This window comes from Pipistrellus kuhlii, unplaced genomic scaffold (genome assembly GCF_014108245.1).
Source record: "Pipistrellus kuhlii isolate mPipKuh1 unplaced genomic scaffold, mPipKuh1.p scaffold_m20_p_14, whole genome shotgun sequence".
NCBI lineage: Eukaryota > Metazoa > Chordata > Mammalia > Chiroptera > Vespertilionidae > Pipistrellus > Pipistrellus kuhlii.
In genome coordinates this window covers 26016009-26041751 of record NW_023425449.1, presented here as the reverse complement: position 1 = coordinate 26041751, position 25743 = coordinate 26016009, and the positions used below count along the sequence as shown (strand labels likewise).

At 41.9% G+C, this 25743-nt stretch overlaps 1 protein-coding gene across 2 annotated transcripts in view; it reads left to right on the top strand.

Annotated features, from left to right (window-relative positions):
* The window catches only part of NSMAF (neutral sphingomyelinase activation associated factor), a 49686-nt gene that overhangs the window by 4811 nt on the left and 19132 nt on the right, over positions 1 to 25743 (top strand). Inside the window, exons 2-13 of one of the 2 annotated variants that reach the window (XM_045581430.1) lie at positions 7124 to 7213; positions 9652 to 9730; positions 9841 to 9908; positions 9989 to 10025; positions 14423 to 14473; positions 17112 to 17183; positions 17883 to 17930; positions 18035 to 18087; positions 20310 to 20439; positions 22298 to 22369; positions 23931 to 24039; positions 24930 to 25106. In XM_045581430.1, coding sequence (XP_045437386.1) covers positions 7124 to 7213; positions 9652 to 9730; positions 9841 to 9908; positions 9989 to 10025; positions 14423 to 14473; positions 17112 to 17183; positions 17883 to 17930; positions 18035 to 18087; positions 20310 to 20439; positions 22298 to 22369; positions 23931 to 24039; positions 24930 to 25106 — 986 coding nt within the window. The remainder of the gene's footprint in view (positions 1 to 7123; positions 7214 to 9651; positions 9731 to 9840; positions 9909 to 9988; positions 10026 to 14422; positions 14474 to 17111; positions 17184 to 17882; positions 17931 to 18034; positions 18088 to 20309; positions 20440 to 22297; positions 22370 to 23930; positions 24040 to 24929; positions 25107 to 25743) is intronic. The other variant, XM_045581431.1, reaches the window with a different exon arrangement.

Here is a 25743-nt window from a genome sequence, read left to right as displayed (position 1 = left end):
CATTTTTGTTTGCTAAATGTGGCAGTTGTACTCAGGTTTCTGGTTTGAACAGCTGTAAGTAGTGCCATTTATTGGTGATGTTTACCAAGAGATGCTTTGGTAATTTTCAGTATCAGAACACAAAGAGGTACTTGGCCATTCAAATTAAGTACACTAGTATCCTGGTTAAGATTTATTTATTTTATTTTTATTATTCTTTTTTAAAATATATTTTTATTTCAAAGAAAAAGGGAGAGGAAGAGAGAGATAGAAACATCAGTGATGAGAGAGAATCATTGATTGGCTGCCTCCTGCACTCCCTCTATTGGGGATCAAGCCTGCAACCCTATGCTCTATCCACTGAGCAAATTGGCCACGGCCTGGTTACGATTTAGATGGCAGAAACCATATTGATTTTACTCTGTGTGTGTGTGTGTGTGTGTGTGTGTGTTGTTTTTAATGTCCCTTGCAGTGGTTAAAGAAGATAAATGGAAAACATTTTTAAAGGACAATATCTTCCTTTGGAATTGCTGTACACCCATGTGTACAGTGGGTTAGCAGGCGAGGACATTCTACAATACAAACTGCTGCTATTTAAAATATGTCTGTTCTAAGATTTAAGATAGGATAATTGTTCAGTGCTGTTTATCTTCATATCTAGAAGTGGTGTGGATGGACTAAAGCTATTTCCTTCTTGGGTGATGTAGAGATTTAGATAGTTAAGGCATGTTCCTACTAAGGAAGAGTCAGAATTTTCTCTTTATAGTGTCAGAGAACAAATTTCCTAGCTATGGCTTGTAAGCAGCCATTCCAGGATAAAACATTAGTGATCGTGAATTCTATATTGGGCATACATATTATGTTAATAGTTTTACAGGCATTTTTTAGACTTCATCTTTGCTTCAAGCATTCTGTGTGTACATTTCTCTTGGTTATGCTGATATTAAATTTCCTGGCTGACATTAAATGTCTTTTGCTTCAGGTGTTTATTTTATCCACTGATTATGTATTCATTATACTTGTTAGAGATCAAAGTGGTTTGTTATACTCATTTGTTTTATTTCTAAAACCGATCATCCTGTTTTTTAAATGTCTTTATGGGATATACCAAGTGTTGAAAATGGAGATAGATTGCAGCATCAGTACATACTTAATCAGGACTGCTGATGGGTTGAAAGAAATTATATTAAGTTTATTTATTGTATTTAGATCTTTTATTTCCTTAATGCCTTTTTTTTCTGGTTAATCAATTACTGATAGATGCTTCATGATGCAAACTTGACCTTGTATTTTCTATCAATCTTTGCTACATATATTTTCATGGTATGTTATTAAGTCTATATAAGTTTAGAATTGATATCTTCTTAGTTGAGTCTTTCATCAATATATAATGAACTCTTCTAGTAATGATATTTTTCTATTTGTCTGATATTAATATAACTGTATCGATTTTCTTATGATTATTTGCATTATTTAGAATTTTTCATTCTTTTAACTTTTGTGTGTCCAAAGGTTTTAGACAAATTTCTTCTAAAGCTTATAGTTGGACTTTCAAATAATTTATTCTGATAACTTTTTCTTTTCGGGTGGGGATTTTATGATTTATTCTTTTTAATTTTTAAAAATCAAGATAACTATGCTCTAGTAGGGGTAGAAAATAGACGATGCAAGTAAAGGGTACAGTGTGCTAAAGAATGGTAACTGCTGGGGAGGGAGCACAAGGCCAGGAAGGGGCTGCCAGTGTGAGTGGAAGACAGGGGACACGGCTTCAGGTGGAGTGGCAGGAAAGCCCTCACAGAGAAGGCTACCAGTGAGCAGGTGGTGAAGGAAGTTAGGGCTTCCTTTTGTCTGGGTGTCTTCACACATAGGAATTTGCATCCAGAAGATAATGATGAAGTCTAAGGGGCTCAGGGAGCATGCTGTAGGAACGAGTCCAGGGAGGGGAGCAAGTGAGCAAGTTGAGGCAAAGTGGGTAGGCCGCAGTCACATTTGGTGAACTGAAAGAAAATTCTTCTCCCCTGTTTCCCTGAAAATAAGACAGTGTCTTATATTAATTTTTTGCTCCCAAGGATGCGCTAGGTCTTATTTTCAGGGGATGTCTTATTTTTCCATGAAGAAGAATACGGTATACATTTATTGTTAAATGAAAATAAAGGAAATTTATTACCTGTATATGGTACGGTAGTACGGTAGTTATCAACACAAACCAGACAAACTGTGAATCCTACAGTATCAAGAATTTACTTATGTATTCAATGGCAATCATGTCATCATCTTCTGGAACAACATCATAACAATCCAATTCCTGAATTTCCTGGTGAATTTCTTGTGACTCCATTTCTTTCAGAATCAGTGGACCAAATCTCTCATGTTTAGCCTAGGGGGGTCCTTATTTTTGGGGGGATGCCTTATATTTCACTCAGAAGGAAACCTGTAAGTAGGTCTTATTTTCGGGGAAACATGGTAGGTCCAATGTATTTGTGATTTTTTAAAAATTATTTTTGGTATAACTAGACTAAGCACAAGTTTAGGCAGGAGTTGGGCACTCGGGTCTTGGGCATATCCCTCACTCACACCCTTTAAGCTTAGGGTAGTGATAATATTTGGTCAGATTAGTTCATTTACATTTATTATTGTTTCAGATATATTTGGATCCATTTTTACTTTTTTTATCTTGTTCTTTAATTTTGTCTTATTTTTCCCTTAGTTTGAATTAAGACCCTGCTTTATCCCTTTCATTTTTCCTGAAGCATATGGAAGTTACGTATTCTGTTTTTTTCTAGCACCTACCCTTGAATGTTAATATTTATCTACTGAAGCTAATCATTCTTTTTACCGTCCTCCATAATAATATGAGGACCTGGGAATAGTTAACTCCTATTGCCCCATCCTAAATTATAACCTGGCATTGTCCAGAATTTTCAGTCTGTATTTGAAAACTATAAACGTTTCAGCTGTCCCTCCTTATCCAGGGGGGATATAATGCAAGAAGCCCAGTGAATGCCTGGCACTGCAGATGGTATTGCAGCCTGTATATACTGTGTTTTTCCCTATACATACCAATACTTTACAGTTCCTATTGAATTGCCAGCATCACTATTGTTGTATTTTAGGGCATTTATTTATTTATTTATTTATTTATTTATTTCAAGTTTCAATGGTAGTTTTTGTTTGTTAGTTTTTTGTTTTTATGTTAACAGATAAATGTTTGTAATTGAAAGGTCCTATGGACTGGGTTTAGCAAATAAAAGCAAAGTTAGCCGAAACCGGTTTGGCTCAATGGATAGAGCGTCGGCCTGCTGACTGAAAGGTCCCAGGTTCGTTTCTGGTTAAGGGCACGTACCTTGGTTGTGGGCACATCCCCGTTAGGGGGTGTGCCAGAGGCAGCTGATTGATGATTCCCTCTCATCGATGTTTCTAACTCTCTAGCCCTCTCTCTTCCTCTCTTTAAAAAATCAATAAAAAATATTTTTAAAAAATAAAAATAAAAGCAAAGTCAAAACAACCATGTGATTGGGAGTTTCTCTCCCCCAGCGCCATGGGGCTCCAGCAGCTCTTCAGGCCACCTTTCTGGGCGCGGCCACTGGCGGCTGTGGATTTAGAGAGATTCCCCAGCTGCCAGCTGCCCCGTGGACTTCCTTTCCTCAGGAGGGTGTTAGGTCTGTCCCCATGGGATGTGACCTTGGTGCCGTGCAGCTTCCTTCCGACCCTCTCAGACCTGCGGGTGCATGTCTCTATCCAGCCCAGATCCCTGATCCTATAGGGCCATTATTCAGCAAAACAAGGGTTACTTGAATGCAAGCCCTGCCCCACCACAGCAGCTGATGTGGTCACTGAGACAACTGCTAAGTGACTAACAGGGTGGGCACAGCCTGAGGGAGGGATGATTCACGCTCTGAGCTGGTCCCAGGGGGAAGGCTACTCAGAATGGTGCCACTGTTCACAACGTTTACAACATCTGAGTTATTTGTTTCTGGAATTTTTCACTTCGTATTTTTAGAGCATGGTCAACCACAGGTAACTGAAACCACAGGAAGTGAAATTGCCAACATGGACTGTGGTGTCTGCTGTATAATTGCTGAACTAAATATGCATTTTTTTTTATGTGCATGTTTCATTCAGCATTCTTCCCTGCATGTCACACCTTCCGTTTGGAATTACGTTCTCTTTCTTGAAGACTATCCCTTAGCAGTTCCCGTGATAAGGGTCTGGTGATCGTACACTAGGTTTGCTTTTGTCTGTCTGGACGTGTCTATTTTATGTCCTTGTTTTGAAACATCAGTTTTGCTAGATGTATAATTCATTCAGCGTTTTGAAAACTGTGCAAACGAAGGCAAAAGGCCAGGGAATGAAGATGCTTGCGGGAGCAGCGTTCCAGGAGGAAGGTCAGCAGAGAGAGGGTTAGTAACACACGTGCCATGGCCTCCCGCAGGGACAGGCTTCAGACTCCAGCAGGAACTGGGATCCCGAGGAGGAGCCTGGGCTGGGGTGCAGGAGAGCTGAACTGCGGTGGCACCTTGGCTCTGTGTGCCCAGCTCCGTTTTTGTGGCTCTGGGCCTTGGCTTGGCCCTTTTCCTGGCTCGGTTGGGGGCTCTATCAGCTTGCACTTGGGTCTGTATGATGTGGCAGGATGGGGCAGTATTTGTTGTATCCATGTTCATGGTTAGAAAACCACCAGCCCTTTCTCTGGTTTGGTTAAGACACTGGGGTCCAAGTCTGTGGTTGACCAGGACAAGACCATGGCGGGTTTCCATGGAGCTTTTGCACAGGGCCGCCTTCTGTTCTGGGAGACCAGCCTGCAGTGAACCCGTATCATTTAAGTTTAATTGTCTCTGTAAGTAATGCCGTTTCTCTGGATGCTTTTATGATCTCTTGGCAGTGTTTTGATGTTTGTCTATGTAGAGATGTCTTCCTTGTCACTCTAACTGGGGTACTGAAGCTGAAACAGTTTTGGAACTATCTGGAGCCAAGCCTTTAGCTCTTAGAATATTGCTTTTCCTCGTTCTTTTATGCCTTATAACCACTCTGTAATATTTATTTTTCTGTGTTGTGCTGTGAGTTATTTAAATCCATCTTATAATTTTCTATCTAGTTGCCTAATTTTCTGTCCCATTAGTTCAATCATTGTATTTTTACATTTCTAGTTTTATTTGGGTCATTTATAACTGCCTGTTCATTTTTAGTATAATTTCTTTTTTATTTTTTAATTACAGTAGACATACAACATTTCGTTAGTTTTAGGTGTACAGCCCAGTTATTAGACATTACATAACTTACTAGGTGACCATCCTGATAAAAAGTGTTAATAGTGAGCATTTTACAGTGAGCTCTAGCAGGTTAGCCTATGATTAATTCTTGTTCATGGATTTTAAAATGTAGAATGGGCCAATAAGAGTTGCTGGCTAGGATGTTAAACTGGTTCCTGTTCTTGTTATTTTTCATTGTGAGTTATTTTTTTCTTTTGGTTCAGATTTTTTTTAATGAGCAATATCTTATTTCATGGGTGTTATTTCTTCTTTGTAAGGCTTTTAATTATAGTCCATTAGCCTTTCTTTCTGTTCTCTACTTTGTCTCTAGTCCTTCTTCTACTTGTTTTGGTTTAGTTCTCTTTCATATTAGTGGCTGGTGATCTTGAATGGCCCATTCATACTTAAGTGTGAAGTGTGTAATTCCGTGTCACTCTGGGCAGGCCTTATCTGTTGTTGTTCTCTATGGGATGATGTTGTAGAGAACCTGGCTTTTTCAAAAATTCATAGGCTGTTTTTTTTCTCCTGCTATTTATTATTTTTCCCAAAAACAATCCAACAGATTGCTGCTGGGAGTTATAAAGTAATAATTATAAAAACTAAATATGGCTGGCAATATATATATGTAATTATTTATTTTTGGCATAGCCAGCTGGTCTGTGTGTTGTCTTCCTGTTTTTTTGCTTAATCACCCTCTTTTCACTCCATAGCCCTGCTTTCCCTGTGCTGATGTGTAGTTTGGAGCCTCTTGTTCCATTTTTCTATAGAAAAACCATGCGCCAGCGTGAGGTAGGGATAACCATTAGGGGAGGAACGTAGGCCACTCCTCATTCAGGCTCCCCGTCGTCATCCACCCCGTGTTTCATCCCTGCCTCCTTAGGACCTTAAACCCGCCCCTTTGGACATTCTGGAAGTCCTGAGCCTGTTCTGGGTTTTCTCCTAATTTGTACCTTCCCTGGAAGCACCTGCTGTTCTGGTTTCAGATCACTCCTGATTCCTCCTATCTGCTTTCCATTTCTTACTAATTTGTTGAGATCTCTCATCTGCTTTTATGTGTCTGTAATTTTCTTTAGTCTGTGGGTTTTACCATTGAAAAAAAGTATTTTTGTTCCCCTTTTTAAAGCAGAGTTTCCAGAGGAAACAGAAGTAAATACATGTTTAACCTGCCATATGTAACCCAAGTATCTTCCTCCATTGCACACCAGAACGTCAAGACCCATCTCAAGCCCACACTTCTGATGAAAGCTTTTCCCCGTAACTCTAGATGCTGCAGATATTTCCTGCTTCTTACCACAAAACATTTGTTTGCAGTTCTTTGTCATGTATTTGCTTCTGTGGCCATACAACTAAATTTATACTTTCCCTAATCACCTTAATTTGTTTTTAAAAGTTCAAAGCGCTCAAAACTTTAAAAAGAACTCTATTTCAGTCCCATCCAGTTCAGCTTACTTATTTATGAAACACTCACTGTGTACAAAGCATTAGATGGGTTACTACAGGGGCTACTGCAGGAGTAGCAGGATAAAGTCATCATGAGTCTTGATGTGTGAGGGTTTGTGTGTGGTGGGGAATCCAAAACTCCACAGGTGGGAAAGCTGCAAGTGTTTTCAGGCAAGAATAAATCTTATGTCATGGCATTTTGGGTTTTTCTAAAAAAAAAAAAAAAAAAAGGAAATCTGCCTGGGAAAATGTATTTATTTATTTATTTTAGGCATAGCCAGCTGGTCTGTGTGTGGTCTCCTCCCTACTGGATAGCAATAATCTACACTTAATAAGCATTTGTTGAGTTAATAAATGGAATATCACTTTGGGAATGAATGCTTTAAAATATTCTGCTTTCTTAACTTAAAAAAAAAATAAACATGAGGTTATTTTTGCCTTCCTGCCCCTCCATTTAGATTCTCCTTGCTCCTGCTTAACTTGGAGGAATACTACTTTGAGCAGCATACAGCTCATCACATCCAGCCTAAGGGCACTCACAAGGAAAGGTAAGGAAGAGTTTGGTAGCTCTGTGGACTAGCACACCTTTCTGTTGTCTGATGTTTTTAAAATTAAATGTATGGGGGGGGCAATGTTAAAATATGTACACAGATAATAATTAAAAAAATATAAAAATAAATAAAATTAAATGTATAATCATGGAGTTTTTTTTCATCCCTTCATTCGTATTGGACGTATAATGAGAAGAGGGGGATTTATAAGTTGTTGTCATATTTCGAATATTTTCCAAAGCTAAGAATTGGTGTGTACTAATTCCTTCAAGGTTGTGTGTACTTCAGATCAGCTGGCTGGGACTCTGATTCATTCCATCACTTTTTTTCTTGATCCCTTTTGTACTTGTACACTCAAGTTATTTGGGTTACAGTGTTACAAAATAATGTTATAAAATACAGACTGTTATAAAAATCAGTACCTTCAATTTTAAAAATGTTCTTTGTTAAGAAATTCTAGATAATAAACACAGAAGAATGATAAAAATTTCAGTCCCCAATGAGTAATGGAGATACATTCATTATGTAGATGCAAATTATAGCTTTTGGGTAAAAACATTTATTTTTTTAAATAAAGTTTTATTGGGATACACACACTCTCATTTGTTTATGTAATGTGTGTGGTTGGCTTCCTGCTACAATAGCAGAGTTGAATGCTTGTGACAGAGTTGAATGCATATGGCCTGCAAAGGAAATAAATATTTACTATCTGGCTCTTCATAGAAAAAGTTTGCTAACCGCTGATCTAGACAGAATCTTCAATGGCTGCTAAACCAGCAGGTGGAAAGCTGCTGATAAATTTTATAATGGATATGTCAAGGTTAACATCACCTGAACCCTCCGAGCCCCCTGATATGAAGAGAGTACATGTGCACTGCCTCTGAAGCATTCTTGTCAGAAAATCAAACCAGGATCTGGTCGCCTTTTAATTTTGCAAAATTTATAATGTGGGAAAATGAAAACTGTTTTAGAGAGTATAAGAGGCATTATCATTGAAAAGTAATATGGACTTTGGACTAGGATTTGAACAAACCAACTATTAAATCCTATTTAGGAAATAGAAAAATTTCAACACTGACTGAATAAATACTGCTGACATTAAGGAATTATTAATTTTTTTAGGTGTGATAACGATAGATCATTTATTTAACGAGTCTAAGATTTATATTAACAGTTGCAGAAGCTAGATAATTGATACTTGCAAGTTTTCTATTCTGTCTACTACTCTCTGTTAAGAAATTGTCATAAAAGTACTTAAGTTATTATTAGATAATTGAGGATGTTAGAAAAGTAAATGCATTTAGCGGCAGGGAAAAAATGATGTAAAATCAATGATGTAAAAAATCCTCCGAGGACAAAGAATTGCAAATTAAATCATATGTGTTAAATGGATGAGTCTTCTCGTCCATTTAGTACAGATATATTAAGCACCAAAGATAGAAAGCTAAAGAAATACTGCTGCCAACAAAAGAACAGGGAGAGTTACTCTGGTGATGGTAGGAGGAAGAGGGTTGGTACTGGGACTATAAGACTATTTCTCAGTGTGATTTATTTCTTTAGATACTGTAAATTTCCAGCCACTAGATTATTTAAACTATACAGGGATGCAGAAATAAATCCAAGGAGTGGAATTAAAAGCCCTAAATCTAACATTTGAATTGAGAGAACTGAAAATTGCTTATTGTTGTGAATCAATTTTCCCCCCCCTGATTTCCTACATACCCTAAAATCACCATTAAAAGCATTTTATGAGCCGAAGCTGGTTTGGCTCAGTGGTAGAGCATCCGTCTGCGGACTGAAAGGTCCCAGGTTCGATTCCAGTCAGGGGCATGTACATTGGTTGCGGGCACATCCCCAGTAGGTGGTGTGCAAGAGGCAACTGGTCGATGTTTCTCTCTCATCAACGTTTCTAGCTCTCTATCTCTCTCCCTTCCTCTCTGTAAAAAATCAATAAAATATATATTTTTTAAAAAAGCATTTTATGAGATAATGTCAAACTCTTGTTTATTGTTTCATTATGATAAGTAAGGAAAAAATTTCTTACATGGTCAATTTTATATGTTTAGTGTTGCCTTCTGAATAGTTCTTTTTGAATATAGGGAATTAAAAGTCAAAAGGATTTACTAGAGACAGGGTAGAATCAGTGTGCCTTAAGGATCAGCTTCCTGATCCTCATTTCCTTTCAGTGTAGTTGTAAATTCCAAGTGAAGTCATAGAAATGAAGTGCATGGGACGGAGCTCACCAACGTTAGAATACATGCAGGTTTTGTTAGCCTCTAGGAGATGAGGACAACTATTTTGCTATATTTTCTCACCCTTCATACCCTTCTCTTTCATTCTGTTGTTGATCTTTCATTAATTGATGTATTATGATTCTTTGGTGACTTTTGTTAATGTTCATTAATAATAATGATCTTTTGTACTTTGATCTCTAGGAGAGTCAGAGGCTCCTTGAAAATATGTTCAAAATCTGTTATTTTTGAACCAGATGAAAATTCCCAGCCCATCATTAAGGTAAATACATTGTAAAAAATAAAATAAATAAATAAATAAATAAATAGGCATTCCTATTCTTTGTGTATATGGTACCTTTGCTTATTTTTACATTTCTCAATTTTATCCAGATTCCTTTGAGAGACTGTCTAAAAATAGGAAAACATGGAGAAAATGGAGCCAGTAGACACTTTGCAAAGTATGTCATCATCACTAACTGTTTGATTTCATGACTACCAAAAAAGTATATATGTTTAATAACTTTTATCTGCATTTTAGGGCAAAATCGGGGGGGATTTCACTCCTCTTCAGTCAGGTAAGAGTAACAGAGTAAATGTTTTGTTCTAACCTGAATGAACAGTTTGCGTGTGTGCGTGCATGTGTGTGTGTGTGTGTGTGTGTGTGTGTGTGTGTGTGTACACAATTTAATTATTTGTAGGAATCTCAAATGGAGGTTGTTGGAATAATGTTTGAATGCTTTTAAGTAATCATTGAGAAATATGTATTTTAAAAGATCTGATCCCTAATGAGATACTTAATGTTTACCAAGTGTGTGATAACCTGCAGGCTCCTGATTTCCTCTCTAGGAGCCCTGGCCATGTTTGAGGGTTGAAATGACAGGGCTGTGGTTCCTCCTGTGGCCTCCTCGTCACTGAGAAGGCGGAGGCCAGCAGCATGCCACTTAAGTTACCTCAGCCTGAGGCATGCTGATGGCCAAAACAGCGACTGGGGATGTGTAACCTTGTAAAATTCTGACGCTTGAGGTCATGACGATTTATTCATTCCAAAGTCACTTGATAAACATTTATGCACCCAGTTCTGTGCCTAATACTGGCAATACAGGAATAAAGTGAAACGTGGCTTTTCTCCTGCTATATACTACTTAATTTGTCTGTAGATACTTGAAAAAATTGGAAATAAGAATGGAGTAGAGATCATCTACCACTTTCTTTTGCCTCTGACCTCACCTTCATCTTTGAAATGAGTTAGAGGCGATCCGTGTTGCCTCAGCTACCAGTGAGAGCCCCAGCGCCTTGAAGTGTTCAAAGAAAAATCTTTCTGTGATTAAGTCGGTGTAGGAAATGCTGTGGGAACAAAGACGCACAGACTCAGGACTTGACTCAAAGCCTCAACAGACAGAAGTGCATTGAGAGTCCAGGAGGCGAATGGTTAGGGGCAGAGAGGGCTCCCAGTGGTCTTCAGATCACCAAGGCCTTTGATCGTGGAACACTTTCTAATGTCTACTGAGGAGTCCGTCATAAAAGCTGGGAGATACCAGGCTATGTGGTTTTTCTGGATCTGCATCCGCGATTCCATTGATTTCAAGGAAGAAAACATTTCACAGGCTACCTTGTGCTGTTGTAACTGGCATCTATGAAAAAACAGTTACAGCCATCTATTACTTTGGGGAAGGAACACCATTATTATGAATTCTGGGCCGCCCCTGTGCTCTCCTTATTTCTATAGTATCATTCCGCATCTTTGCCTTATTCTAGAATGTCTGTATCTTGAAAGGAAGAAGTACTTTCTTAGTTTCCACTAGAAAAAAGAAAACACACACATTTTGGTAAAATTTTAATAACTTTGGGCTTAGAAATAAAGCCCCCAAATCCTTCCACCTATTTTTAATCGTTTGTAGAAGAGGTCTTCTATTAAATAAACCCAAAAGCAGCTTAACACCAGGGGGAGACTAGACACAAGCTACTCTTTCAAGTATCATTTTAAGCTTCCTGGTTAAGTGCACAACCTAGAAATACAACTTTTATAGTTTTTATTATTTATGAGGTCACAGTGTTTCAGAAACACCGTTAGTCCCCCCTTATCTGTGGGGGATACATTCCCAAACTCCCCGTGGGTGCCTGAATCTGCAGGTAGTACTGAACCCTACATAGGCCGTATGTTTTTTTTCTCTCTGCATCCTATGCTTTCCCTTAAAGGAAGCACTTTACAACTTCTCTTTGGTGTCTCTGAATTGTCAGCATCGTTGCTCTCGTGCTTTGGGTAAGGTGACCAGACGCCCCGCTTTTGGCAGGACAGTACAGATTTTTAACAATTCGTCCCGCGTCCTGCAGGACAAAAGCGGGACGTCCGGTCACCTCCGCTTTGGGGTCAGTAGTAAGTGAAATAAGGGCGACTTGAGCACAAGCACTCGGACACAGCGACAGTCTCCTGATCACCGAGGAAGCCACTCGGTGACTGAGTGGGGAGCGCACACAGTGTGGCTATCCTGGGCCGGGGGGCAGTTCACATCTGGACGGCTTGGAGCAGGAGGGTGTGAGGTTTCATGATGCTTCTTAAAGCAGCACACGGTCTAAACTTACGGATTGTTTTATTTTCCATTCAGTATTTTCAGACCAAGGTTGACTGCAGGAAAGTGAAACCAGGGAAAGGGGGGGATGACTGAATGCTAGGTCCCTTGGATGTAGGGAGTTTGGCTTCCAGATGTTCTCTTACTGGCAGAATAGAGTGTGTGTGTGTGTGTGTGTGTGTGTGTGTGCGCATGCGCGCGCACGTGTAAAATAATAGTTTAATTCACGCGCTCTGTAAGTATTGTACTCAAGGTTTTAGAGATATAGGGAAGAACAAAATAGCTGGAGCTCCTCTCCCCTTGGATTTTACTTTTCATTAGGGAAAACAGACAAGAATCAAATATCTTCTGTGATGTCAGGCAGCGGTAAATGACATGAAGAAAATGAAAACAGAGGGGTAGAATTGGACCAGGGACGCTCCTCTGGATAGCATGGTCAGGGATGCCTGATGAGAAGGTCCCTCCTCTCGAAGGCGTGAGGGAGTGAGCCCTGCGATGATTATCGTAAGAAAGGGTGTCTGGGGCAGAGAGGAGCCTGGGAGAGGCCCCGGGATGTGAATGTCTGGAATCTGGGAGGCGCAGTGAGGGTGTGGTGCATGGACCATGGACCTAGGAGGACTAGGAAGGGAGGTGAAAGCAGTGGCAGAAACATGTCATAGAGGGCCATGTGGGCCGGTCAGGAGTTAGACTAAAACATCAAAGAAAAGTCCCTAGACAGAGAAGGGACGTGATGTGGCTGTGTGTTTGTAGATCTCTCGGGGGGCCAGTGGAGGATATGCTGTAGGAGTAACTCTGTGAAGCGAGGAGTCCCGTCGGTGTCAGAAACGCGGTGTTTTGGAGCAGGGGGACAGCAGTAGAAGGGCGAGGGGTGGTCCGTGTCTGGATCCTTCTGAAGAAAAACCTAACAGGTGTGCGATGGACTAGTTGCAAACCGTCCGGAATGACTTGGTGAGGTGGGTGGCGGTGCCCTTTATTGTGATGAAGGGAGCAGCTTTGCTTGGAATGTGACCTCTCCGAGGAGAAGTCTGGCAGCATTTAGAAGCACTTGTCTGGGCTTCAGAGAAACTGGAAGTCAGCAGGTTCCAGATTGCTTTCCAAACCGGGGACTGGGTGAGGTTTCCCAGGGACCAGTGTGGGCGGAGAGGCCTGGGGAGGCCCTGCTGCTCTCTGTAACCTCAGAGGCAGGGGAGGGGGAAACCAGAGGAGCAGGGGGTGAGGAGGAGCAGCAGCAGTGGGCGAGGAGGAGGAGCAGCGGGGGAGGAGGAGGAGCAGCGAGTGAGGGGGGTCAGGAGAACCAGGAGCAGGTGCCTGGGAGCCAAGTGCAAGCTGCGCCAGGGAAGAGCCATCGCTCTGTCACCTGCTCTGGGAAGCTAGTCCAGGCCGCCCTGCGGAGGGACTCTCACTGGACTTGGTGGCAGAGATCATGTGCATCTCCTGTGACCTTCCAGGAGTGTTCTCGGTCACGTGGTTGGGGGAAACCTGTCCTGGACGCAAGAGAAAGTGCAGTGGGCTCTTGCACAGAGTGTTACCACAGACAGGAATGGGGACGTGGCGCGGCAGGTGTGACCCCCCTGGAAAGGGCTTGTTTCCAGGGGGAGAGAGAGCAGTGTGTCCTCAAGGGAGTAGCGAATGGCTGCTGGGTGGGGGGGGTGCATAGCTGTGCCCTAGGAGGGTGCCTGGTCTGGGAGCCCTGCAGACCCTCCGCCCAGCAGGAGAGCAGGCAGGCAGAGAGGTTCAGTGTGAGGACAGTGCTGGCTCTGGCACATGTGTTGCTTGTTTGACACTGTTACAGACACACAGTGAAGGACAGATGACCTGGTAAGAACACTGTGTGACCAGATCAAGTTACTTGATGTTAATGAATGTGTTTCATGCCCAGTTTTTGTTGTTGTTGTTGTTGTGTGTTTTTTATTGATTTTTTACAGAGAGGAAGAGAGGGATAGAGAGTTAGAAACATTGATGAGAGAGAATCATCAATCAGCTGCCTCTTGCACACCCCCTACTGGGGACGTGCCTGCAACCAAGGTACATGCCCTTGACCGGAATCGAACCTGGGACCTTCCAGTCCGCAGGCCGACGCTCTATCCATTGATCCAAACCGGTTTCGGCCGTTTTATCCATTTTTTTTTTTTTTTTTTAAGAAAACAGGCACTTAGATTAGCTTCCTTCACCTGTCTGTTTGCTTACTTGGTACACATGATTCCTTGTTGCCCGGATTCATTTCTTTTTAATTTAATATTTGTTAAACATCAGAATCTTGCAACTGCACTGATGTTAATGTGTGTGGTTTTGGAAAGTGGAGATTGTGTAACAATGATTTAAATTCAATTCATAATAACTGAATTGTTAGTAACGTATGACGATGAAATTTTTTATTTTACAAATACTGATTTTCCCCACCTCAGGTATTTTTCATTAAAGAACACAACATTGTTGCACCGTATAAAATAGAAAGAGTAAGTAAAGCTTTTCTTTTATTCCCGGGAATTAATAGAGTGCTTTTGAACAATAAGACTTTGTGACTCTATTATCATCTTTAATAAAATATAACAATAATGGGTATTTTAAAAGCTTGTTACCTAACAATTACAACAGAATTGCCCAAGACAATCACAGATTTTAGTCCAAGAGATTTCAATGAACTTTTTGACTTAAAAAAGGGTTTAATAGACAAAAAAAGAGCTTAAGTTATTAGAATAAAAGTTGAAATCGAACATACATCATTTATAAGATTGCTGCATATGGTGGAGAATTTGTTTTTTGAGAAATATGGTTTATAAAATACGCTTATTTGAGAGCTCAATAATAATTTACAAATTCTCTTAATTGGATGGAAGCTATGAGTGGACTTGAATACAGTATCTAATAAGTGAGCTTAGACATCGTTTTAACCATTCTGTGTTTTATTTAATCCCTTATGCTTCAGCTTAATGTACAGGAAAGGGATAGTTCCTCGAAAAGAGAATTTTATAGGACCTGGCGTCAGGGCTAGTGCTCCTTATGCTGACTGATACCTCTGTGGCAGGAACAGTCGCCCTCTGATCTGGGGAAACACAGGCTGACGTCGGCCCAGTCCAGGCCAGCCCACGGTTCCTCACCAGCAGCTTATGGAGTGCCAACTCCATTCCGTGGCCTTTGGGTTTTCTGAACAAGGAGTAGTCACATGCACCAGTTAGTCCAAAACTACAAATACTGAGGTGTTATGAGGGGGTGCAGTTGGATTTGGGGCAGGATAGTTCTTTATTGGGTGGGGCTATCCCTCATACAGCCTATTCTCATCCCAGAAAGCCCTAATACACTGTTTCCCCATTGTGTGTGGCACCCCATCACCTCCCCCAAGTTGAGAACACTGCCTGTGGTGCTCTCCCTCTGAAGGCTGTCCTCACAGCCACCTTGAAGTGCAGAGCTGCACTCGGGCTGTTGGAAAATCATGCCGAAGGAAATGAGTGAGGTTGAAGCAGTGAGCTCTTCTATTCCAATGTGGATTAGAAAGCCAAAGGATCCTCAGAGTTAAACAAGGGGGAGATAGTGACATCAACGGGGATGTCAGGCAGGAAGCCCCAGACCCTCGCTCCTCTCATGGAGAGTTCCTCTCAGCAACTATCCATGGACCAGCTCCCTTTGTGAGCAATTAAGAACCAATGAAGAGCCTGCCGCACGGCAGGTCAGCCTCATTGGAGCTGGTAGGAAAGTTAGTTGCGCCCCCCAGCACAGTGCCATGGGACTGAGAGGAAACTCCCAGCTCCCCACGGCTCCCTGGGGAAGGAAAGGCAACCCTGGGCCATAGGCCCTCTGTTCTGACTTTCGGGGGCAGCTGCCTGAGGGATTGGCTTCTGTCTTGCCTGCCTTGGAGCATTGACAGGACCCGGCCTACTCGAGATGCCTGGGACCACTGAGAGCAAGAGCAGGCTGGGCATCATGCTGCTGCCCCAGAGCCCTGAGCACAGCAGACAGAGGCCTGTGCAGCGAAGCAGACTCCCCCGGGGGCAAGACGAAAGGAAGGAGAGCATGGGACACACCTAAATTGACCATCACAACATATAGGCACCCAACCTCAGTATATGCACCCACATATATGAAGCTAACATTGACAGAATTGGAGGGAGGCATTGACAACAACACAGGAATAGTAAGAGACTTAATGCCCCACTTCAATAATGGATAGATCACCCAGATAGAAGATGAATGAAGAAACGGAGGACTCAACACTATAGACCACATGAGCCTGACAGACACATAGAGGGCATTCTTCCCACCAGCAGCAGAATACACTGGAACCTGCTTCAGGGTTGATCACATGGTAGGTCACCAAAACAAGTTTTCTTGTTTTATATTGATTTTTAGAGAGAGAGGAAGGGGAGAGGAAGAGAGAGAGACATTGATGCAAGATTACAACATTGATCTGCTGCCTCCTGCACATCCTCCACTGGGGACTGATCCCTCAACCTGGACATGCGCCCTGACCTGGAATCAAGCCGGCAGCGTTTCAGTGCATGGAACGATGCCTAACCGACTGAGCCACACTGGCCAGGGCCAACACAAGTTTTAAGGAATATAAGAAGATTGAACCCATACCAAGTACCTTTTGCAACCACAACGAAGCAAAATTGGAAATCCGTAGCAGAAGGCAAATTCACAAGTATGTGGAAATTAGCACTCCTGAGCAACCAGTGATTCAAAGGAGAGAAATGTAAAGGGAAATGTAAAAATATCACAAGACAAACAAAAAGACAACATAACAAAACTCACAGGGTGCAGCAAAAGCAGTACTAAGAGGGAAGTTTGTGGTGATAAGCACCTACATTATAAAAGAAAGATCTCAAATGTTAAAATCTTAACTATACACCTCAAGGAACTAAAAAAACCCCAAAAGCAGCAAACTAAGCCCAAAGTTAGCAGAATCGAGTGTGGAGTAAATGCAGCAGTAAACCCGATGGGCTCTGCTCCCCGGAGCTCTCCTTCTGGGTGGCGTGAGGGAGGACACACCAGGTGGATGCTTGTGGCCCTCAGCCTGGAATTTGCAAGCGCTCTTCACTCGAGGTTTTGGCGTGCTGCATCTCCTCCTCTGTTTGCATCCTTTTCCCTTGTTGGTAGGGCAGAATGGAGTATGTCTTTGAACTGGATGTTCCAGGGAAAGTGGAAGATGTTGTGGAGACGTTGCTTCAGGTAAGCCGGTGCCTAACTCGGGCATTTACTGGGCTGAGAATTCAAAACTCGGGCAGAAACTTAAAAATTTTATATTTATACATCTTACTGAAACCCTAATCCTATCTAATAAAGGAGTAATATGCAAATTGACCATCACTCCAACATACAAGATGGCTGCCCCCATGTGGACACAAGATAGCCGCCATAAGATCGCCAGCAGGGGAGGGAAGTTGGGAGGGATCTGGTCTGCAAAGGAGGGCAATTAGGGGCAAACAGGCTGTCAGGGGAGCAGTTAGGTATCAATCAGGCTGGCAAGGAATGGTTAGGGAGTGATCAGGCTGGCAGGCAGAAGCGGTTAGGGACAATCAGGAAGGCAGGCAGGCTAGCAGTTGGGAGCCAGCAGTTTAAATAGGCAGTTGGACATCCCTCCAGGGGTCCCAGATTGGGAGGGTGCAGGCTGGGCTGAGGGACACACACCCCTGCACACAAATTTTGTGCACTAGGCCTCTAGTCTCTTTTATAAACATTAATCAGATTTACTTGATTATGTTGACTTTGAAAACTGTATATTAGGAAGGAGCCATACATATATCAGATGCAACCTTAACTGTTACTAAGTAACAGATGCTTGCTGTTATTTCATTGCTTCTAAGGAAATACCTTTATATCATCTGAGAGAGAGAAAATATAAATTCATGTATATTTATAATATTGTAGCTTCACCGAGCATCCTGCCTTGACAAACTAGGGGACCAGACTGCTATGGTAAGAGTTTCTAAAGATCTGTATCTTTATTATGAATTTATTTGTATTGGTTTTCACTTATAAATACTTACATCCATACTTTGCAAATGGTTCTCTTTTCATAGATAACGGCTATTTTGCAGTCACGTTTGGCGAGAACATCATTTGACAAAAACAGGTAAGGGTTCAGTGATTTTGCTTACTTGTTATAAAAGCAGCAGCATCTTCATCTGTTGGCCTCGCTCAGCATGTCCAGCCTGGTGTTGTCATCTGCCTCACCCCACGCCTGCGTATCTGGGGGGATGGCCCCACCCCAGTGCAGGAGCCCTGTCAGGGGCTGCCTCCTCTCTCTCCATCTTGGCACCTGTCAGTCAGAAAGGCCGGTAGATGAGGCCCTCTAACATCCTTTCTGTCTGTCAGCTCGTCTTTTCCCACTCTTACTGCCTCAGTCCAGGCCACCACCCCCTCCCACTCCGGACACTGGGACAGCTTCTAGCATGTCTACCTGACACCAGTCTTCCCTTCTCCAACCCCCTTCCCCGCACTGTACCTATTGGACTTTTAAAATACGCTCTTCTGCCCTAGCCAGTTTTTGCTCATTGGATAGAGCATCAGCCCATGGACTGAAGTATCTCAGGTTTGATTCCGGTCAAGGGCATGTGCCTTGGTTGCAGGCCACCTGGGGCAGCAACCAATCCATGATGCACCTCTCTTACATCGGTGTTTCTCTCTGTCTCTCTCCCTCCTCGCCACTCTAAACATCAATGGGGAAATATCCTTAGGGGACGATTAACAAAAAATAAGAAACTAAAAAAATAAATAATACGTTCTTTCTGAAGAATGTACGTAATGGTATCACCTGTTTGTTTAAACCCTTCAAGACTGCCCGTTGCCTTCAGGGTAAAAAATCTTAATCTTAGTTGGGCGCACAGTCCGCTTAGGTCCCCGTCCTTGTCCAGGACGCCCCGCCACTGCTCGCTCTCGGATTCCACGCTCCAGCTCTGCATCGTGTGCAGTTCCTGAGTGTGCCACACGGTCTCTCTCCTCCGGGACTGAGTGCGTGTTCCCTCCATAAGAGTACTCTGTTCTTTTGCACCTGGCTGGCTCTTTCTGATTCTTCTGATTTCAGCTTAGCTGTCCGTGTGTCCAGAATGTTTGTCTTGGCCTTTCAAATTGTGATAGGTACCTTCTAGAGCACATGTGTCAAACACAAGGCCCGCGGGCCAAATCCGTCCCGCCAGGCCTTGCAATATGGCCCGCACCGCGCTGTCATCACTGCACTCCGCTGCGTTTCCATCACAATGACAGTTTATGACTGTTCAGTAAACCATTCGGCCCGCGATTTAGGCTGGATTTTAGATTTTGGCCCCTTCTCTGATTGAGTTCGACACCCCTATTCTAGAGGTATCTTCTGGGGACCAGGAGACTACATTTTTATTGGTCTAATGTGTTTTGTTTTGTTTTGTTTTAAATTATTATTGACTTTCTTAGCTTTTCTAAGTATATAGTGTATTTTCTGGAAAGAGTTATACTTGAATACCAACCTGTTCTCTATTTGGCTGTCCAAATAATTTACAACAGGATAGCAGAGAAATCATCATTGATTAGTTTTACGGTAGTACATCCACAAAAGAATGTACAGGTGACACTTGGACAAAGTTCTGACAACCCCACATAGTCAGAACTTAACTACTCAGAGCTATTTGTTGACCCAAAGCCTTACTGATCACATCAAGTTGATTAATGCATATTTTGTACGTTATATGTATTGTATACTACACAACAAAGTAAGCTAGAGAAAAAGTGTTAATCGTAAGGAAGAGAAAATAGATTTACAGTATTTATTGGGGGGAAAAACAAATTAGGTAAGTGGATCTTTGTAGTTCAAACTGTTGATCATGGGTCAGCTGGGCTTTGGAACTGACATTCAAGTTACTGTCATTGTGTCTTCATAGTCTTAAGTGTAGTGTGAAATAGATGCCATCTATGCAAACATGGCCTATATGGCTATGAAAGTAGGCTTTAAATTTAGAAAGAGAGAAAATCTTGTTAATTTGAGAGTAGTTTCTACGTCAGTTTATTTTGAGCTAATGGGTTATTTGACTTCATTTACTTGTCTATCCTTCTTTCTCAGTACATAACCTCATCTGTTTTTTAAAAGTTGAATTTTCATTTTACCATTTACAAGATTGCCTGTTTTATTTGTGACCAACTTTGTGATGCTCACCAAACCCTTCAGCGGAAGCAGCGCTGATTTGTATTACCATTTTGTAGAAAGTCTATGTTCAGACAAATCTTACGCCAAGTCACACTGTAACTCTTAGGTAAAGTTAAACCTGGAAAGTAGATCGGTTTCTGATTCCTTTTTTTTTTTTTTTTTTCTTTTGCTGAAATTATCAGGTTCCAAAATGTTTCTGAAAAGCTGCACATGGAATGCAAAGCAGAAATGGTGACCCCTCTGGTGACAAACCCCGGCCACGTGTGCATCACGGACACCACCCTGTATTTCCAGCCTCTCAATGGCTACCCGGTACGTGACGGCTGCTCGGGCGGGTGGAGAGTTCCATTAGCACTGGGCGCTTCCCCTTATGCTCTTTCCTGTGGACGGGACCTCCCCATCACAGCGTGCTCACGTGTTGGTGAGGATCAAAACGACGCCCCCTGCCCCGCCATCGACTGCGTGCTTAACAGGCTCCCGGTGTGATCCCGAGGAATCTGAGTGTGAGCTCTCCTGATCGGCTTGCATTTGGGGGTCACTGGCTCTCGGTGTTGTGAAAAGAAGCCCTGCCCCTCCCGTCTTTAATAAAGGCTCGTGAGAGTGTGATACCTTTCTGCTCGGAGGCACTTCTGCAAGAGACAAATGAAGTAACATCAAGAGCACGAAGAAATGCATGTTTTCTCTATATCTGCCTGGGTTGGTACTTCTTCTTTTTCCTCTATTGCCAACCAAGTCGGGGAATCTGAATCTTTCCCTAAAAGGCAGTTGGAAGTGGTCCTTGCCCAGCCAGAACAGGTACACACAGCGATGCTGCAGGGGGCAGCTGCAGGGCTAGAATCCCTTTCACAGTGACGTTAGACTTCCTAGGCCGGTAAGTGAAAATAGCTCAGATCTCCACACTACATCTTCTAGGGACCTGTTGCTTTATCTAGATCTCGCCCCTTTGGGGAGTGGCTCACTGAGGGAACAGAAATCCTAGTGTGCTCTGATGGTGCCACTGGGCCAGTTAGCAGGGAAGTTTAAAGCACAGGAGTGATTCCTGCCACAGGCTATACCCTGGAAGTGCTCCAGGCCGGCCAGTCCTTACTACATGGCACTAAAGCTTCTAGTACTTTTCCAAGTGAAAGATGATGCTGTAATAATTCTGTCCACCAGGTGGTGGGCCACTCTTGCCAAACCCTCTGATGGAAGCCATGCACATTGCTGATGGGCATTCTCTAGCCCAGCAATAACATGGGCTTACCCACTACTGTTACTATGGCTCAGGGTCAACAACTTTTGGGAAAATAGGAGTATGTGCCATAGCTTCAGGATTCATGGTATGAGCATTGATTCCCTTCTACTCAGAAATAAGAAAATGAACTTGTCACCTTTTAGCCAGTCTCACTGTCTTTTCTAACCTCATTCATCTCTTACTAGCATTTTAAGGTTTTCAAGAAGGAAGAAAATTGCCCTCCTTATGAAAGAAAAAGTTTAGAAGCTCTGCTTTATACTATAATTATCCGTGAGCCTTAATACCTGATAGTTTTTAAGGAGACAAAAGTTCTAAAACAAGATGAGTGAGTACTAAGGAAACCATTGCTCTATAAAAGGATAGAAAAATTCCTGAGAGTTTATCTGTAATGAATCCTTTTTTTTAAAAAAAAAATGTTTTTTATTGATTTTTAGAGAGAGAGGAAGGGAGAGGGATAAAGAGAAATATTGATGAGAGAAAAACACATCATCAGTTGGCTGCCTCCTGCACATCCACTCCTGGGGATTGAGCCTGCAACCCAGGCATGTGCTCTGACTGGGAATCGAACTAGTGAACTCTTGGTTCATGGGCAGATGCTTAACCATTGAGTCACACCAGCCAGGTTCTGTACCAATCCTTTAGTATTCCATTAACACTCAACACCCTTGCGATAACCTGCCATTGCCATGTTTTTGGTGCCAAATGGAGGTTGGGAGACTTGTCCAAGGTCACAAAGCCAAAGAAAAAAAAGGGGGGGGGGGCAGGCTGGAATGTTAAACCAGATACGTCTTCTTTAAGATCTCTTTCCAGTTGTTCACCTTGTAACATCAGGAAGGCAAGATTTGGTCATCTGGTTCCTTGTTCTGATACTAAAGACCCACTTCCTCTAACTGTGTCGGAATGTTGACCTTTGAGATGGTCTCTTTGCTTTTACAGAAGCCCGTGGTCCAGATCACACTCCAGGACATCTGCCGCATTTACAAGAGGAGGCACGGCCTCATGCCTCTGGTGAGTTCAAGTGGCATGCCAGTCCCAGGTGAATGGTTGTCCTCGTTTCAGTTTAACCAGTGAGCTGTTAATGTATAAACCCCCGTGGCCTGTCTGGACTTGTAAGTATGTTGTGTTGTAAGCAAGTGGACTCTGGGTCCTGCTGCTCTTTCTTTTGGATGAGCTAGAATTTTTTTTTTAATTCATTTCTTTATTGATTAAGGTATCACATACTTGTCCTCAACCCCCCATTCCAATCCCCTACTCCCCCTTATGCCCTCACCCCGCTATTGTCCTTGACCACTGGTTAGGCTCATATGTGTGCACACAAGTCCTTTGGTTGATCTCTCCCTTTTATCCCCACCCTCCCTTTGAGATCCAACAGTCTGACTCATGGCTCCTTATCTCTGGGTCTGTTCTTGTTCATCAGTCTATGTTGTTCACCATTTCCCCTAGATGAGTGAGATCATGTCCTACTGGAAATATACTTATAAGGGAGTTAGACATTTGTAAAGGAATAACTCCTTTCTCTGCACAGGAAGGCTGCTGTGGGAATATTTTTGGCTTTTCCTACTTATTTAACTTAAAAGGATACTCTTCATTTATAGTGCTAGTAGAGAATTATGGACGTATACTATTGAAAATTACCTCCTTTGGGTATAAAGACACAGTCAGAAAAAGAGAAGAAATTGACATTAAGTGTTTTCTGTGTCCTGGGAAATTTATGTACAATATTTGTTGTTATAACAGTCCCTGTGTGGTAGATGATATTCTATTTTTATAAAGAAATTGAGATTCTAAGAGTTCCTCTGTTCCTTAACTAGTAAATGGTAAAAGTCTGTATTTGAACCAAGAACAAGTCTGCTTTTGTCATTTCTTTGTCTATTCCTGTCCTACCTCAGGCTTATGAATACAACATTCACAAAGCTGAGTTTTCTTAAGGATAACTGCAAGTCGCCCTGCCCGTTGTGGCTCATTTGGGTGGGCATCATCCTGCCTGTTCTATTCCCAGTCAGGGCACATGCCTGGTTGCTGACTCAGTCTACAATAGGGCACGTGCAGGCGGCAGTCAGTTATCAATGTTTCTCTCTTCCTCTCCTTCTTCTTCTCTCTCTCTCTAAAATCAGTAAAAACATATTTTAAAAAATAACTGCAAGTTATTAGTTGAATAGTTATTCAAGTATCAGTTCGTTAGATTGACATAATTTAATTATAATAGAAAGCTAAACATTTATATTTGAAGATGTTTGAAGACATGGATCAGCCAATTCTGAGTTTCAAAATACTAAATTCACAAAAGGTTTTATCAATAAAAATGATTAACACTAAAAGGAATTTTACAAAATTTAAAGATACAGGTCTTGTTCTCAAGGAAAAAAAAAAAAAATATATATATATATATATATATATATATATATATATATGAATCAAATTTAAAGCTGGAGAACATGAATACAAGAGCTACAAGTAAAATAAAATGTAAATGTTTAATCGGAAGGCTTTTGTGATTGTATAGCTTATATTGCAATTGCAAGATTAATGAAATGCTATTTGTTTTATTCCTTTCTTTCTGAATGTGTAGGGATTGGAAGTGTTTTGCACAGAAAATGACCTGTGTTCTGACATCTACCTAAAGTTCTACGACCCTCAAGATCGAGATGAACTCTATTTTTATATTGCCACGTATCTAGGTCTGGTGTTTACCCTTCGTTGTTCTATTCATAGGAAGATAGTTCAACTCCTAAGTGGCCAGGATAGGAAATAAGAGAAGGGAAAAGAAAAAGGCTGGATCTGGAACCACCCTTCTGTGGTTCTTCCCATTGCTTCTCCATAGTAACTACAGTTGGCATTTAAAAAAAACAAAAACAAAAGAAACATAATTGAATTTTGGCAATAGTTTTATTACGTGTTTTAAAAACTTGATAAATATATTTTAAAAATTTTTTATTTTAACAACACATAAATTGAATGGATTATAAAGACTCCCCTTAGTTATTTCTATGTCCAGTCATGTCTTATATTAGTTTATGAAAACCGAGATTCAGTTCCTTAATGTGAGAGGCAGTGAGCTCTCCAGTCATGTGTTTGTGTTCATTAATTGTGGTCTTAATCCCGACGCTAGAAAACGATACAAAAGAAACATGTGAACCTCGAGGCTCAGTATAATACCCGTGGGACTGAATTTGCTTTTAATTAGTATTTCCTCAGTCTTCCATGGAAAGTGTGAATTTTCTTACCCTAGTTAGAGGAACACCTGTATTTCTCTTTTCAGGCATACATATAGTAATTTGTATGGCTGACTGTAATTATTCTTGTTTACAAAGTTGCTAGATGACTAGAATAGAATGGCTTCTAAAAGTAGATGTTGGGATTTTTATTAATACCATCTTAATTTTGTTTGCGCTTCTGGTGTACAGTGAAGCGAAAACAAACTGTACCTTTTATTTTTTCTTCTTAAAATGCACTTCTCAAAAATGCATTGAAAAGACCTCACTTAAAGTATCCAGTGTGTCCTTGCTAAGTAAAACTTGGCCAGCGTCTGCCACGCTCGGTGGTGACCATGCCGGCCTGTCCTCCGCAGAGCACCACGTGGCGGAGCGCACGGCCGAGAGATATACGCTGCAGTGGCAGCGCGGCCACCTCTCCAACTACCAGTACCTGCTGCACCTCAACAACCTGGCCGACCGCAGCTGCAATGACCTGTCCCAGTACCCGGTGTTCCCCTGGGTGATCAGCGACTACTGCAGCTCCGAGCTGGGTGAGTGCCTCCCAGCTCCTCTTACAGGCGAGAATCATGGTTTGTCGTAGACTTAGGATGTGATCTATGAATAGATTAGAACCCATTTTAACTTTATTACTAAAGATTGCTAGTTGTCATTTCAATATTAATATAAGTTATATGTGGGTTTTTTGTTTTGTTTTCTCCACTGTCTCTTAATTTTCTTAATCCAAAAAATAGTACTCACATATTCTTAAAGGACATGCCCAGGAAATCTATACTTATAAAAAAAAAGTAATATGCTAATTAGACCGGGTCCACCATCTTCTGGATGTCTGACTTCATTCTGGACAAAGCCATGGTAGTAGAGGCATTTAGGGTGATCAGGCTGGCAGGAGAGGGTAGTTGGGAGCAATGAGGTTGGCAGGGGAGGGCAGTTGGGGGCAGCTAGGCCTGCAGTAGAGGGCTATTGGGGGCAAACTGGTCAGCAGGGGAAGGCAGTTGGGGGCAATCAAGCTGGCAGGGGAGCAGTTAGGGTTGATCAGTCAGACAGGTTAGTGATTAGGAGCCAGTTGTGCCAGATTGTGAGAGAGGTGTCCCCAAAGGGCCCCTCATTGTAGAGGGTGCAGGCTGGGCTGAGGGGAACCCCCCATGCATGAATTTTGTGCACCAGGCC